Source organism: Bos grunniens, chromosome 5 (assembly GCF_055505025.1).
Source record: "Bos grunniens cultivar Pamir isolate PY7600 chromosome 5, Bosgru_T2T1.0, whole genome shotgun sequence".
NCBI lineage: Eukaryota > Metazoa > Chordata > Mammalia > Artiodactyla > Bovidae > Bos > Bos grunniens.
Genome location: NC_141169.1, coordinates 102,471,324 through 102,487,518, shown reverse-complemented (window position 1 = coordinate 102,487,518; position 16,195 = coordinate 102,471,324). Strand labels below are relative to the sequence as shown.

Genomic DNA, 16,195 nt, shown 5'->3' with positions numbered 1-16,195 from the left:
GTTTTGATTAGAACAACTTATTACTGTAGCTGTAGAAAACAGAGTCTACGATGGAGATGTGTCGTAAACGAAACATATACACTGGATTTCAAAGACTTACTAGGGAAAAAAAAGTAAACTATCTTAACATATATTAATATATATACATACATTATTTGTTCAAATATTATTTTGGCTATCAGGTCAAATAAAATAATTATGAAAATCAATTCTTCTTTCTAATGTTTTCCTTTTAAAAATTTTAATGTGGTCACTTAGAAAACTTATATAAATGGCTTAGATTGAATTTCTGCTGGCAGCGCTGCCATACAGGATATTCTTTGTCCTTAGACTGCTAAACTCAGTTGCTGTGGTAACTAAAGGGGCCTCCTGGCTCAGGGTTTCCTGGAATACAGGGGGGTGACGCGGGGGAGGGGAGGCAGGACTCATGGGAAGGTTTTTTTGGAAGTCACGTTTCACTCATCGCCAGTTTTCTCCGCTAACAGCCAGACTGAATAATACCTTCATTTAGTGGTGATAATTTTGTAACGTATATAAATATCAAATCAGGTGTGACTGAGTTCCCTTCTCTGTCCACCTGAAACTATCACAACATTGTTAATCGCCGATACTCCAATATAGAAGAAAAAGTTAAAAAAAATAAAAACAAAAAACTTCCCCCCCACAATAATAAAAAATACCGAATCAGTATGTTGTACACCTAAAACTAATATAAAAATGTCAGTCAATTATACTTCAGTTGTTGTTTTGGTTTTTTTAATCCTCATTTAAGGACAGACCACATGAGGTGGTTTGTTTCAGGCCCAGTAGTACCAGTTTGGATTCCAGGCACCCAACCAAAACCCCAAAGGAAGATGCACTATCAGCAGTGACTCCTCCAGCCAAATTCTACCTCTTAACCTGCTTCTGCCACCCCACCCCCTCCTCCCCTGCTGGAGTTGCTAGGCTACAGATCAATAGCCATTGGGAACTTGACTATTGATAACTTCCCACCATTAAAGGCCTGATATAATTGCTCACCCAACTCACCCAACTAAATTGTCCCCCTTCCTTTACTCTCACATGGGAGCCACTTCTCCGGCCTTTTATTTTCCTTCATCTTCCTCTGCTCTCATTTTCCTTCTATCTTTTTCCTCCTCCTCTTGCTCACTTCTCTTGTATGGCTTGGAAATCAGATGTGTATCTCACACTTTTCTCTCACAGCCCAGAAGGAATAGGATGTTGGCAGTTCTTTCCAGTTGTGTAAGAAGCAGTTGCACCCGTCCCTCTTGAATGTTTTAAGTCGAAGAAGGGGCGCACCATTGATTCCTGAGGGCCTGGACTATTTGACCCTCTCTACTGATGAATCCCCAACTTCTTTCTGATACACAGTTTTTCCTTTGCAAATAAAATACCTGTTTAATGGAACCTTACAACTGTTCTCTCTCTAGATGCTGTCAACATGAGACTAGGGGCAAAACACTGCAGAGCGGGTGGGATTCAGCTGGGTGGGAAGCTGGTGAACGACATTTTCAGGAGTTTGGATTGTGTCCCAGGCCAGCTGATTCTCTGCTTCCTGGAACCCAGGAAGAGTTGGTTTGGCTCCTGGATATTCAGGTTTTCTCCCAGGAGAGACTATGCTAAGTCAGAGGACAAGTGGAGCCGAGAGCTCTTCCAATTCTTCCTTCTTTGGCTTTCCTTCTCTCAGACTGTCCTTCCCTCCCCTCCAAGATTGTAGACACAGCCTGCAATCAAAGAGCAGCTGATAAAGTCATAGGATTATGAATGTTTTCTGTTTACATCCAGCGACTTTTGCTGAATATGGATAGCCTTTATTCTCATCTTTTTACGGACTGATTTAATTCTGAGCACTTGCGAGAGCAAAAAATAAAGTGTATCTGCCCTCCCTCCAGGCTTTTTCTGGTAGCATTTTGTCTGTGAAACGTGCTCTTAAAACGGGGAAGGAGAAGAAGCTTAAAAAAAAAAAAAAAAAAAATTGAGTAGGGTGGGGGCAGGATGTGGTTTTCAAAGGCTGGCCTGGGGGGTGGGTTGGGGGGTGTTGCCTAGGGAGGGGGCAGTGTTTGAGGTCTACGCGTCTAAGGAGCTCCAGAGATTGGAGGCGGGTAGGGTGGGGCTGGGGGCTTGTCTCTCGGGCTCCGCCCTCCCCGAAGCTTATATAGACGCGTGAGATATAGGCTCGCTACTTAGGACCTGGAGGAAAACTTGCCGCCAATAGAGGACATTTTGGAGGTTTTGCTGCCTGGAAGAGGGGTCTCTGGAGCCCCACTCCTAGATCTTTATCGAAGATTTGAAAAGAATTAAATTAGGGCCATGGGGACCACGAAGGTAAGAGCGATACGGTTACCGGTTATTTTTGCCGGCTTGGGATGCACTCGGAAAGGCAAGCTATACCGGCGTTGGCTGAGCTCTGTTACGCGGAGTCACCTAGCAATCTGGAAGCCTTTCCCATTGCTCCCCCAGCCTGCAGTGCCGCACTTACACAGTTCTTTTCGGATGTCATGTCCTATAAAGAATTTATCCCAGTTCCATTCACCTTCTTGGGGTGGGAAAAGTCACCTGGAGAAGTTGTGTTTGTATTACACACATGGGTGTGTGTGTGTTTTCTTTAATACAATTACATGCTTTTGAGGATGTGAAGTTGAGTGTTCAGGGGATCAGGGGCGGTATGGTGGCGTTGATGCTTTAGACCTTGAAAAGACCTGAGGTTTGTTTTGGGGGTGCCGGGTCGGTGTCCAGCCATCATCTGTTCCATGACTTATGGGATTCCCTGAATTACCTAAGGAGAGAGAATTCCATGATTGTGAGCGCACAGTATATTAATATATTATTGTGTGTTGTGGATGCGGTATTTGTAGGGAGAAAGGCATTTTCACCAAGGTAATTTAATTTATCTGAAAATAAAAGATGAGAGAAGGGATGAAAAAGTGGGAAGGCCCTTAAGGATTTAAATGATGAGAGAAAATAAGAGGTTTCTACTAAAAGGAGTGGATGAAGCAGAAAGCGCTGCCCCCACGGGCCCCGGGGGTACTTAGATGCCAGTGGAGGCAAGGTCAATTTGGGAAACTGTTAACTCCAGGCCTGCCACTGCCTGACTTGATAGAGAAGGGGTTTAAGATGAGAAAGGGTTGGCGGGGGCGGGGAGCTCTCAGGCATAAAAATTGAACTCTCTTGGGGTGGAAATTAAGATCACACCTACTAGAATTATCCCCGACAAGGTGAGTGATGACTGGGTTGATTTCAGCACAGCCCCCTCACAAAATGTCTCCGTTTTGAATTGGGAGTCAGCTTGTTCTCGCCCCCTGGTGGGTGGGTGGGGGATAGCAGTACCTCTTTAAGTGAACGGGCAGAATTTGAGATGGGACCAGGGTACGGTGGTACGGCCGGCGGATCCTGCAGATTCTGTGACCCAGAGTTGCGAGCATCCTGGTGATGACGACACGTCACTAGCACTCGTGCTTTTGTGGAATTTGGGGTACGGGTGAGCCTACACTGGCTCTAGCTGGTCGCAGAGTAATCTGTTCTCAACAATCCTAGGGTTTTGCGGTCTGCCCTCACAGTTTTTTCTATCCCTGAGCACAATTCTGTGCTTGCCTGGGGATATACCTGGGGCTGCTGTTTGAATAGTTACAAACGGAGTAACCCAGTTCTCCTAACTTGTCCCTTCCCAAGTTTTCTTTCCAGGATTTCCCCAGGTTTACTCTTCATGCTCATCTATATCACCAGAGAAGCTCTTCAGTTCTTTTGTGTTCCTTATTCACTACCTAAATGGTTAGGTTGTTGTTTTCATACCACCAACCAGCTGAGTTCTAGTATATAAATCTCTCTTTTTTTAAATTTTCTTTTGTTTTTAAAATTTTATCTTCATGGTATTTTTCTCTTTTAAATTATGAGAGTATAATAACACGTTTACGGGAGACTTGGAAAATACAGAACAAAGTTACATATAGTTCCACTATATATTACAATTTTTTTAAGTAGATATATCAAGATTTTTAGTTGGAATTTTCAATATCAAACTCAAAAATTAATAGAATGAATATACAGAAAAGTAGAAGACTGTGGTAGACCTGAAAAGCACTATGAACCAGTTCAACCTAATTAAGATTTATACAATTTTCAGATAACAGCAGAATACAAATTCAAGTTCCCAGAGACTATAAACTGGGAGGCACTGGAACGTATCCAGGGGCATAAAACAAGGTGCAAAAATTTCATGGTGCGTTCTCCTTAATAAGAGCCAGTCATGGATCAAGAATTTTAAGGAATGTTCTTCTCTACCTTCCCCCCAGGTCACCGCACCTCTGATCTTCGCCATCTCGGTTGCTACCATAGGCTCTTTCCAGTTTGGCTACAACACTGGAGTCATCAATGCTCCTGAGGCGGTGAGTGCCAGGCAACAAGAGTTTGAGTTTGGAATGGGGAAAGTATTCCTTTAGGTAGGGTTTCCAGAATTATCATGCTTAGACAGACTTGGTAGCTCACTTGGCTAAGACTGAGATGGGGCATGATATTGGTGGGGATCTAATTGAATCCTTGATCAAAGCAAGAGGCTCAGGACAGGGGCCCCCTGCACCCTGGACTGGGCCCGTTCATCCTCTCACCCTCTGGTGACACACTTCCCTTATTGTCCCCTAGAGGTTAGTTACAAAGTTGGGGTGCAGGGGTGCAGTGTGAGGTTTCAGGACAACTAAGTTATTCAGATCTGGTAACATGAACTCCAATGTTACCTGTCTCTTACACTGCCATCTATTTATTCCCTCGACTCTCTACCTACAAAGTAACTGGAACACTGTTCTCTTAGGGAGGGGAAGATCCTGAGTGTTTTGTCTCTTTTCTCATCCAACTGTAATGGTCTTTTCTCCCACCACCCATTTTAATTGGCAGATCATAAAAGACTTTCTCAATTACACTTTGGAAGAGCGGTCAGAACCGCCCCCGTCCAGCGTGCTCCTCACATCCCTGTGGTCCTTGTCTGTGGCCATCTTCTCCGTGGGTGGTATGATTGGCTCCTTCTCGGTCGGACTCTTTGTCAACCGATTTGGCAGGTATTGACCAGAAACTGTGCAAGGAAGGGGGCTGTACTGGTTGCATTGAAGACAAGCATTGAGGCTTAGAGCAGGGAGGTGATGGTGCATTTGAATAAAAAGCATGTGACATTCCCATCAAGGGAAAACCAATCCCACAGACCAGTCTCCATCCCCCTCCCCCGCCCCCCAGCCACATTCAGACATAATGATGAGTCGGGTGGAGTGGGACAATTTTAATTTCTAGTAAATTTCTAGCTGATGGATGCTGTTAGTTTGTGGACAACTTTGAGAACAAATGGCCTTGAAGTGCTTCCTAAAATCCTACCCTATAGCTAGGATGTAGAGGGGAAAATCTGCAACAAGTTCTCTAGGTGAGTCTCATGTAGGCCGAGGTGTAGGAACCATTAGTCCTGATTATCCTGATCAGATATGTTCTGATACTAGAAAGTGGAAAAGTTAGACCAAAAGATGTATGAGCCTGGAGAATGGTAGAGTGACTAGGAAAGAAGGGGAGAGGTGGACTCTGTTTTGCAAATTTTCCTTATCTTTGTTTAATCTTCCAGGCGCAATTCAATGCTTATTGTCAACCTGTTGGCCATAGCTGGCGGCTGCCTTATGGGATTCTGCAAAATAGCAGAGTCGGTTGAAATGCTGATCTTGGGCCGACTGATTATCGGCCTCTTCTGCGGACTCTGCACAGGATTCGTGCCCATGTACATTGGAGAGATCTCCCCTACTGCCCTGCGGGGCGCCTTTGGCACTCTCAACCAGCTGGGCATCGTTATCGGAATTCTGGTGGCCCAGGTACTCTAGAACTTATTGAGTGTTCATTCATGGCTCGTTAAGTGAATTGACACAGATAAAGTCACCAAAAATAATGTGTGGCACAGGGAACTATATTTAATATTCTATGATAAACACAATGGAAAAGAATATTTTAAAAAGGTTCTGTAAATATATATAACTGAATCACTTTGCTGTACATTGGTACTTAAATCAATCATGCTTCAGTTTTTACAAACAAAAAATGTCTGGCACTTACTCAACTACATGTTTCAGATATTAATTAATATTACTAGCGCTCATAGATGGCTAAGGAAACAGGTAGGGTAGAAAAAGAAAAAGCTGTCTTTGCCTGTGATAGAAGGCCAGATGATTTTCTGAACATTTTTTTTTTTTTAAATCAATTTGTGGCTTCCCCAGTGGCTCAGTGGATAAAGAATCTACCTGCAGTGCAGGAGACACAGGAGACTCCGGTTTGATCCCTGGATTGGGAAGTTCCCCTGGAGGAGGAAATGACAACCCACTCCAGTATTCTTGCCTGGGGAATCCCATGGATAGAGGAGCCTAGGGGGCTATAGTCCAAAGGGTCGCAACGAGTCAGACATGACTGAGCAACTAAGCATGTGGCCTATAAAGTATGGAATTTATAGTATTGTCTTTGGTTTCTAGATCTTTGGTCTAAAAGTCATCTTGGGGACTGAAGATCTCTGGCCTCTGCTCCTGGGCTTCACCATCTTACCAGCCATCATCCAGTGCGCTGCCCTTCCATTTTGCCCTGAAAGTCCTAGATTCTTGCTCATTAACAGAAAGGAGGAGGAGAAGGCAAAGGAGAGTGAGTATCCTTCATGCTTTCACTGTAGGAACCTCAGGACTGGTTTGTTTTTAAGATGAGGGTTTTGGATCTGGTTCTTGTCATCTCCTTTCCCTGCCCTCCAGAACCTGAGCGGAGAATTGTCTGATTACTCTGAAGTCACATGGGGCGAGGGGTGAGAAGGCAAGTTCAGGCCAGACGCAGGGCTCCTCAGAGTGGCGTTTTTCCCAGCTATCTCATGGGGGCAAGGCATTAGCCAGTACCTTATCTGTGACCTCTCCTCTTCCGCAGTCCTCCAGAGACTCTGGGGCACCGAGGACGTGGCTCAGGATATCCAGGAGATGAAGGATGAGAGTATGCGGATGTCGCAGGAGAAGCAAGTCACAGTGCTAGAGCTCTTCCGCGCCCCCAACTACCGGCAACCCATCATTATCTCTATCATGCTCCAGCTCTCCCAGCAGCTCTCTGGGATCAATGCAGTGAGTATCCATTCGGGGCAGATGTGTCTGACCCATTTCACTGGAATCACCTGACCATCTTCCCTGGTGACTCAGTGGTAAAGAATCACCTGCCAATTCAGGAAAATGAGGGTTCGATCCCTGGGTCAGGAAGATCCCCTGGAGGAGGAAGTGGCAACCCACTCCAGTATTCTTGCCTGGAAAATCCCATGGACAGAGGAGCCTGGTGGGCTACAGTCCATGGCGTCACAAAGATTCGGACGTGACTTAGTGACTAAACAACAACACACCTGACCAGAGGTGAATCACACTGGCCACTGCTCACCTTCTGATATACCCAGGGTCTCTCACAATGTTTGCCTGGTAGTGGTTTCTCAGAAAACGCACATCATCCAGGTTTAGACTTGTCTTTGTATTTATCTTCTAAAGCTATATCTATAATACACGTTTGTGTGGCAAGATGAGAGAATGAAAAATTTCTCACCCTTAGTCTTAGAACTTGTCGTGAACATTTGTCCTCTTCCAGATTTTTTTAACATTATGGAGTATCATAATTTATCTAATTTTTATTCATCCTCTGTTTTGGACTGCTTTTTTTCTTTTTTGATTGTGCCTCTCAGCTTGCAGGATCTTACTTCTCCAACCAGGGATCAAGCCTGTGCCCCCTGCATTGGAAGTGAGGAGTTACCAGGCCACCAGAGCGAAACTGCTAAGTCCTAGTCACTGGACCACCAGGGAGTTCCCAACCACTCGTTTTTAAAATATCCAGTTCTCTTTAACTCTCATCTGTCTTGGATGATGTCATCAATGATAACGTAGGCCATGTAATCCAGGCAGATCTGAGAACGGACACACCTTGGGGTTTTTTCCCAGGACTTTACAACCTGAAATCAGTGTAAACCCCTAGGGAGCAATTAGGAGGTGTGAGGGTACCCAGACAGAGCTGGCCTTACCATTGTGTATATTTTTTATATTTTTTACAACTTAGAATAGTAACTGTGATTGTTTAAAGTGTGGGGCCAAATGGAAGGTAGCATCGGGCAGGTAGCCATGATATTCTGTGCAAAAGTCTGCTTCCTTCTTTTGAGTCCTGGGTGTGAGCAGAGAAGGTATTCCTACACCTCTGTCCTTTTGCAGATAAAATATTTGATATATTTGGATATGGAGAACACTCCAGACCTCTCTCTAAGTACCAATTCATGAGCTGAGGATTTGCCATCATAATATGATCAGTGTGATCAAACCATTTTATGACAAAGCAGTTTTGCAAAAAACACATGATAACTTAAAATAGTAAGTTGGTCTTTAGCCTCTCTCCCTAACGCACCACAAGGAAACTTGTGTTTGTGCTTCCCGTGAGGGATTAGAGGCTATTATATTAGAACCTCAGAGGGAAGATGGTCTGAAAAGTCCTCTCGGATGGTTCCGATGGATCTCAGTCTCAAATTTCCTCATTTGAAAAACCACTGTAATAAAATATACACTCAGGACTGTCTGGAACAGTGAAACTGGGACTAGAGGGAGGTGTCCAAGTATAAAACGGGTCCTGAGAAGGCCACATTCTTCAGTTCTACAACCCAGGCACCTGCTTGCCTCCCCCAAGTCTGATCCCTGCAGAACAGGATCAGAAAAAGCCTACCCTGGGAAAGTTAAACAAATGGTGGATGAGTGCTCTGCAGGCAGGCCCCTTCCCCCTTCCCTCCTCCACTTCAGTAAAATGATGGGTGAAAGTCAGTTTTCCAACCTACCTTTGAACAAACTATATTTTCTAATCTCCCTTAAAGGCAGAAGGGTAAGAGGCTGGACAGTGTTTACCCAGCAAAGTAAAACTGGCTTTCAGTAAGATGACATAGGGGTGAGCTTAACCTGGCCCCAAGGTTCCAGGCAGCATGACTTTATTATAAGTTTGCTTGATGTGTGTATGTCTGAGTTAGGTTTTTGATCTGTGTGCTTTTATATAAGAAGGAGAATTGGCATGATTATTCATCTCTAGTTTTAACTGTTCAAATGTCTTTCCTTACAAGCTTTATGTTATTAAATATTCTTGGAATTTTTTTAAAAAACAAATTTTAATTAGCTCACCCTTGCTTCTCTCCCAGAGCAGCAGTTTTTAATGAGGATGATACTATTTATCTCAATTTCCAAGAGCACAGCCTGAATCTTATTTTGGAAAATATACATGGTTTCTATCTTAGGCTGTAGGGCTTTGAAGACTTGTTTCTGCAGACAGTCACTCTCAGTGTAGGAGTGTATGTTGATCAAAAACTCTGATGAAGAACTTTTCCCTGACAGTCCAGTGGTTAAGACTCAGCACTTCCTATGCAGGGGGCACAAGTTCAATCCCTGGTTAGGAACTAAGATCTCACATGCTGCATGGTGCAGCCAAAAACTAAAAATAAATAACAATAAGAACAAAAGAAAAAAACAGAATGTACCACACCAATTTTTTTTTTTTTAAGTCTGCTGAATAGGGGCTGCCGTGGAGGCAGATTTTCTGGGTGAAATCATAAACTCCCAAACCAAGCCTAAGAGCCTGAGCAACCTAGATCCTGTTGCCTTGTTATCTTCAGGTCTGAGTCCAATGTTTCCACATCTCTTAAGTTATGGTAGTTGTGGCAGCCCTGCGTATTAGCACATTGTTGACTGAATAATAAGGATAGTATAAATTGTAGCTTATTTAATAGTGTGCATTCAATTAAAATAATCACTGGTGTTATTTACTAAAACACTTGTAAAGATCCAGTGCCTGGAATTCCAGCCCACGTTCTAAAAACAAGCAGGCTGAGGTTACCCTTCTGTTTCTTCCCTATCAAGTTGATCCATCAATGCCTGTCATTATTGGTGGGGGTGGGAGTTGGGGTAAGAGTCTATCGGTAAAGCAGAATTGAAAAACTTAACAGGACTTAAGCCATTCTATCTAAGTTACTAAAAGCAGACTTCAGGAAGAGACTAAATGGAGCAGTAAGAATGAGCATAATTTGGAGGGAAAAAATGGAGCTAAGTAGCTAGAGTTGAAGACAACTAACAAGAAAATAAGTTACAAAAGATCATTTGTTTGCAGAAAAGATACTGTGATTGAACAACAACAACAAAAAATTGCTGGAAGGTACTCCTGAACTTCTGGGACTTCTGAGTTGATTTTTTGAGGGTTCAGTGCAACTGCTACACACAACTGTATTTCACAGTCGCACCTTTTGTTCCCTGTTAGGTGTTCTACTACTCGACAGGAATCTTCAAAGATGCGGGTGTCCAGGAGCCGGTCTATGCCACTATCGGCGCAGGTGTGGTCAACACCATCTTCACCGTGGTGTCTGTAAGTCAGATGTTTTGATCATTTTCAAGCAGGGTGGAGAATTCTTGGTACACATATTCAAGTATAGGTGGCATGTCCTTCCATCTCCCTGCTGCCTTTTAGTTAAACCTTTTTTGTTCTAATTCCCTGTTGGGGAAAAGAGCTATTGAATGATGAGTAAATGAAGATAGATGGGCAAAGGGAAGCACAGAGGGGACCGTGGAGGATGCTCTTAACTCAGAGCTAGAGGAGAGGCAGTGTGACTATCGCAGGTACCCTGCTGCTGGTCAGGCAGCTTCCAGTAGCTCATACAGTGTCTTCTGAAAAGGAAAGTGACATTGTTTCACGGGTACTTTTTCTAAATCATTTTTTTAGGTGTTCTTGGTGGAAAGGGCTGGGAGGAGGACTCTTCACCTGATTGGCCTTGGAGGGATGGCTTTTTGTTCCATCCTCATGACGATTTCTTTGTTACTGAAGGTGAGTACTCTTTGTAAAGGAAAGGGAGGAGTGGAGAAAGGTGAGGGGGTGGGTTGTCGAGGTTTGGTGATTACACAAGTGAACTTTGAGAGAAGCAATACGTGCAGAGGTTTAAGAAAAGTGGATTTTCAGAGATAGATAATTAAATTGCTGTCATCCCTATAGCTATATGACATAAAGCTTGTAAAATATATGGTCTCATTTCATTCTTAAAGAGATGTTAAGGTCATTAATCTGGTTTTACAGCTGATGATGGTCTCAGAATGTGCAGAATAACACGTGTGATCATACGGCTAAGATTCCAAGACCCAAGGCTGCTAGGACTTCCTTGACAGTCCAGTGGTTAAGAATCTGCCTTCCAGCACAGGGAGTGAGGGTTCAATCCCTGGTCAGGAAACTAAGATCCCACATTCTGCATGGTGCAGCCAAAACAAAAACAAGAACAACAACAAAGCCCAAGGTTTCTAGGTCCAGTAACTCCTTTACATCATGGGATAGAAGGAACTTTTCATTATTCCATCAGTCCTCATCTGTGGGAAGCTGGCACCTACCTGGGCATGCTGTCTTTAATACTAACTTTCCTCTGTTCCTTTCTCGTAGGATAATTATAGCTGGATGAGCTTTATCTGTATTGGGGCCATCCTGGTCTTCGTGGCCTTCTTTGAAATTGGCCCAGGCCCTATTCCCTGGTTTATTGTGGCTGAACTCTTTGGTCAGGGACCCCGTCCAGCTGCCATGGCAGTGGCTGGTTGTTCCAACTGGACCTCCAACTTTTTGGTTGGACTCCTCTTCCCCTCGGCCGCGGTAAGTAACTTAAAACTCATGCAACCCACGTTGAAACCAACTAATACATAGTTCTTCTTAGGAACAGAATAGCAATGATAGGCCTTAGGATTCCAAATCAATATTTAAAATCCATCATTTGGTGTAGCATTAACAGCCTGATCCAAAAGGCTCACTGAGGATAGGATGTTAATGATGAGGTAGCTCCTATTGTAAAATGGCCTAGAGTTGATTTGTTAAATAAAGGAACTAGCAGTGGACATCTAGGATGCATTTCCAATTTCTGTGAGTCTTTTAGAAACCCAGATTTTTAAAAATAATCAAAAGGACTTTTCTGCTGGTCCTTTGGTTATGAATTCGCCTGCCAAAGCAGAAGACAGGGGTTCGATCCCTGGTTTGGGAAGACTTCACCTGCCACATGCTTCGCAATAAGAGAAGCCCACACACTGAAACTAAAGAGTAGCCCTCACTCACGGCAACTAGAGAAAGCCCAACCACAGCCGCGAAGACCTGGTACAGCCAAAAATAAATTAAAAAATAATGATATTAATCAAAAGTCCTAAAAACTCAATAGGTATTTGGAAATGGCTAACTTTAATGACTAGGAAAAGGAATGACACAAAATTGCAGAGAAATCTAGGAAGTTACCAATGAAATCATGAGCAAGTCACTGAAGAGACTGCACTGTTTTGATGAAGTCTAGGGGGGGTTATGCCTTCAAGGCTATTAGAAATATGATTGTGAGGGAACTGACTGACTCTTCTGTTCTGTATCTCTTCACCAGTTCTACTTAGGCGCCTATGTTTTCATCGTCTTCACTGTCTTCCTCGTTATCTTCTGGGTCTTCACCTTCTTCAAAGTTCCTGAGACCCGTGGCAGGACTTTTGAGGAAATTACACGAGCCTTTGAAGGGCAGACGCAGACAGGAACCCGCGGTGAGAAAGGCCCCATCATGGAGATGAACAGCATCCAGCCCACGAAGGACACCAATGCCTAAGAAGTGCCTCTTACCCACCTCCCTCCCGTCACGTAAAGCAACCTCCCCCTGAGCAAGCGGGGAGACCTCATCAGGTTGTAACCCAGGACTGTTTCTGAATGCTGCTACTCCATTCCTTTCTCATCCACATACTCGATGGGCGCTCAGAGGATCCCAAGGCTGGGGTTAGTCGTTGTGTTCAATGGCTTTTAAAAATTTCATTTCTTGGACATTCTCTTCAGCTCAGGAGAGACCAAGTAAACCTACCTTCATTTCAGGAGGGATTGGCCGCTTGGTATGTGACAACTTGGCCAGCTCCTGCTCCCTTAGGTTCTAAAATTGCCTCAAGGCATTTTGGGGAGTGGGCTAGAAGGTGCCATTCCTCCAACCTCAAACTCACCAGGAAGCAGGTACACTTAAAGAGTGGAGGCCAGAGAGGGATTCCATAAGAGCTCCTCCTTCACTTCCGTACAGCTCTGCTGAGCAAATTAACTTGAGTTTTATTTATTTTATCTTCTGGTTTTATTGCATAAATATTTATTTTTTTAAATATAAAGTAATTTTACCAAATAATGAAAACATAAGGAAATTGAGGTTAGAGGGAGGTGCTTCAAGAGAGGTTATAGGGTGGAAGATTTGATACCGAAGAGGTTAAGGTGCAATAAGAAGGGAAGGATTTAGGGAGAAAGGTCATGCATGATTGGAGGATGCATGATGTGGTGTATGAGGTTTGCACGTTGCCTCTTAACAATTTCTATCCTTAAGATAAAAACTCTCAACTTTCTCAGAAAAGTCATGTGCCTGTATAAAGAAGCTATTGGTTTCCTTTGGAACTTTTTTCTTCATTTAAGATTATATGTAGTATTACTTGAAATGTAGGATTATTGCTAAGGTGGGCATTTTAGTTAATAGGGGTCTATGGGTTCTAATTTTGGATGGAGTCCAGAGAAGGGACGGTTATTTCTACAAATCCTCTCTCCCCTCACTGGACCAAGCAGCTTCTTTCTCTGTAGTAAACTCACTTTTTAAAAATATTCCTATCACCCATCTGGTGGGAGAGCCTCCCAAGTGAGCAACCAAAAATCTTGGTTCTTGGTAGAGGTTCATTATTTCTTCAGTTTGTTGTTTAGAGGATTTTAGATGTTGATTTTTATTTTGCTTTAAGCCATAGCTTTAAAAGAACTTAGAGATGTTTATAGCTAACTTGGAATTTATAACCTCAGTGCTGGAAAACGATTTTCTTCCTGAACGATTATTATCCAGTTGACGTGTGTTATTACATGAGGGTCATCTCATGCTTGTTTATGTCTGTTTACCATGTCAAGTTACCCTTGTTACCACGTTACCATAGTGTTACGTCAGGTGCCCCCCTGAGGGACTTGAACTTTCCTGTAGACCACACGTGACGTGTGCGTGAACGTGTGTGCACCGTCACGAAGCAGTTGCTGGTTATCTTGTTGGGTTCCTAAGGCCCCTGTTGGGTATAATGTGTTCAGACTTGTGTATATGTAAACAACACTGCCTCTGCTGGGTGGAATCTGCATCAATGGTTTTCTTTGAAACTTTAGAGTTCCATCTCATCAGGCTGCCTTTCCTTGTTGGAGAAGACAGAGAGAACTCCCTAAATGTTGAGACTGAGAGTGGAGGACTCACTCTCCACTCAGACAGCAGGGAAAGACAGGAAAGAGTGTGAGACCAGGACATGATGCCTCGTGGGTGCGCTGGAAGGGCGTCATGGGGGAGAGGGAGGCATTCTCAAGGGGACAATAAGCTTCTAGATCTGGGGTGGCGAGAGTTTGCTGAGATGGAGGGATTGCATTTGCCACAGCCCATGGCCACCTCCAGGATCATCCAGTATTTTTAGAAGTGGAGACTGGGCTCTTCATCCCTCCTTCATATGTACTTGATCTCCCTTCCCCTCTTTGGTGCTTACATATTTCAAGCCCTTCAGTCAAACCCTTGCCTATGACAGTATTTTGGTTCTAATTTCTCACCATTCATTCCCTCTGGTTGCTGAGGCTTTGGGTACAAAACTCGCAGAGCCTTGGGACAGGGCTTTGCCGTGACGGGGGACTGTCCTCCAACTGCACCTCTGCTCCGACTCAGACCAGTGGGTTGGCAGTGGTGCAGCATGGAATTTTTTCCAGTTCTCAGTGACCAGGTTGTGAATAATTTCCAAATGGATTTTTTCTATTATTGTTACTACGGTTCTTTGTTTTGAAATAAAATTCTGAATGTACATATATAACATCACAGGCTTGGTTTTTTGTGTGTGTGGGGGCGGGGGGGACCTTCCTCTGTAACAAGTCAGCTTTAAATACCTTGTGGCTGCTCAGTACTTGTTGTAACCTAAATAAGTTTCTTATATGAGAGTTTTGTACAAATGAAAATAGCCATACTCATTTATTATGCGCAGATGAAATGGAAAAGCCTTAGTGCATTGCCTTGCATACTTAATAAATTATGTTGCTTGCGTTCACCAGTGAGAATTCTTCTGATTTTTCTCTTTTCTATTTCCTTTCTCCTCCAATCTTTGATCTCTGAAATTTATCCTACATTAATGTCAGGGTATTCATATATATACATATGTAATATATGTGTATTATATGTTTTCCCAATGGCTCAGCAGTAAAGAACCTGTAGTACAGGAAATGTGAGAGATGCAGTTTCAGTTCCTGGGAGGGGAAGATATTCCCTGGAGTAGGAAACAGCAACCTACTCAAGTATTTGCCTGGAGAATCCCATGGACAGAGGATCCTGGTAGGCTACAGTCCATGGAATTGCAGAGTTGGACACAATTGAGCAAGCACATTGTATATGTATCACATACATACATTTATATCACATCTATATGTATACACATGGAACACATCCACGTTTATATCCCTGTACTGCTGAAAAATTCAATAACTTCCAATCAGTTTCTACCCTGGCTTAACACAACCCCCCCAGGGGCAGGGTCCCTGCTACCTCTCCGTCTGATTCACTGTTGTTGTTTTTTTAATTTTTATTTTACATTCAGCTACAGCTGATTTTGTGAAGATAAGTGAAGGACAAGAAAGCATGGCATGCTGCAGTCCAGGGAGTCACAAAGAGTTGGACGTGACTTAGGGACTAAACAAAAATAGCTAATTTACATGTTAGTTTCAAGTGTGAAAGTGAAAGAAAGTGAAAGTGAAGTCGCTCAGTCGTGTTCGACTCTTTGCAACCCCATGGACTAGCCTATCAGGCTCCTCTGTCCATGGGATTTTCCAGGCAAGAGTGCTGGAGTGGATTGCCATTTCCTTCTCCAGGGGATCTTCCCAACCCAGGAATCAAACCCAGGTCTCCCGCATTGCAGGCAGACGCTTTACCATCTGAGCCACCAGGGAAGCAAAGTGATTCAGTTACACATATATCCATTCTTTTTTTCAGATTCTTTTCCCATATAGGTTACTACTGAATATTGAGTACAGTTCCATGTGTTATACAGTAGATCCTTATTATTTTATATATGGTAGTGTGTGTGTGTTAACCCCAAACTCCTAATTTATCCCTCCCTCCCCATGTTGTTTACCCTTTGGTTAACCATAGATTTGTTTTTGAAGT

At 43.5% G+C, this 16,195-nt stretch overlaps 1 protein-coding gene across 1 annotated transcript; it reads left to right on the top strand.

The window, feature by feature from the left end:
* Positions 1 to 1,992: 1,992 nt before the first annotated feature.
* Positions 1,993 to 15,086, top strand: SLC2A3 (solute carrier family 2 member 3). Its single transcript, XM_086402077.1, has 10 exons — positions 1,993 to 2,325; positions 4,290 to 4,382; positions 4,885 to 5,045; positions 5,591 to 5,831; positions 6,480 to 6,642; positions 6,913 to 7,100; positions 10,288 to 10,392; positions 10,747 to 10,848; positions 11,449 to 11,652; positions 12,416 to 15,086. The coding sequence occupies exons 1-10, from the start codon at positions 2,311 to 2,313 to the stop codon at positions 12,626 to 12,628; spliced, it is 1,485 nt and encodes a 494-aa protein (XP_086258203.1). The 5' UTR covers positions 1,993 to 2,310; the 3' UTR covers positions 12,629 to 15,086.
* The last annotated feature ends 1,109 nt before the right edge of the window (positions 15,087 to 16,195 follow it).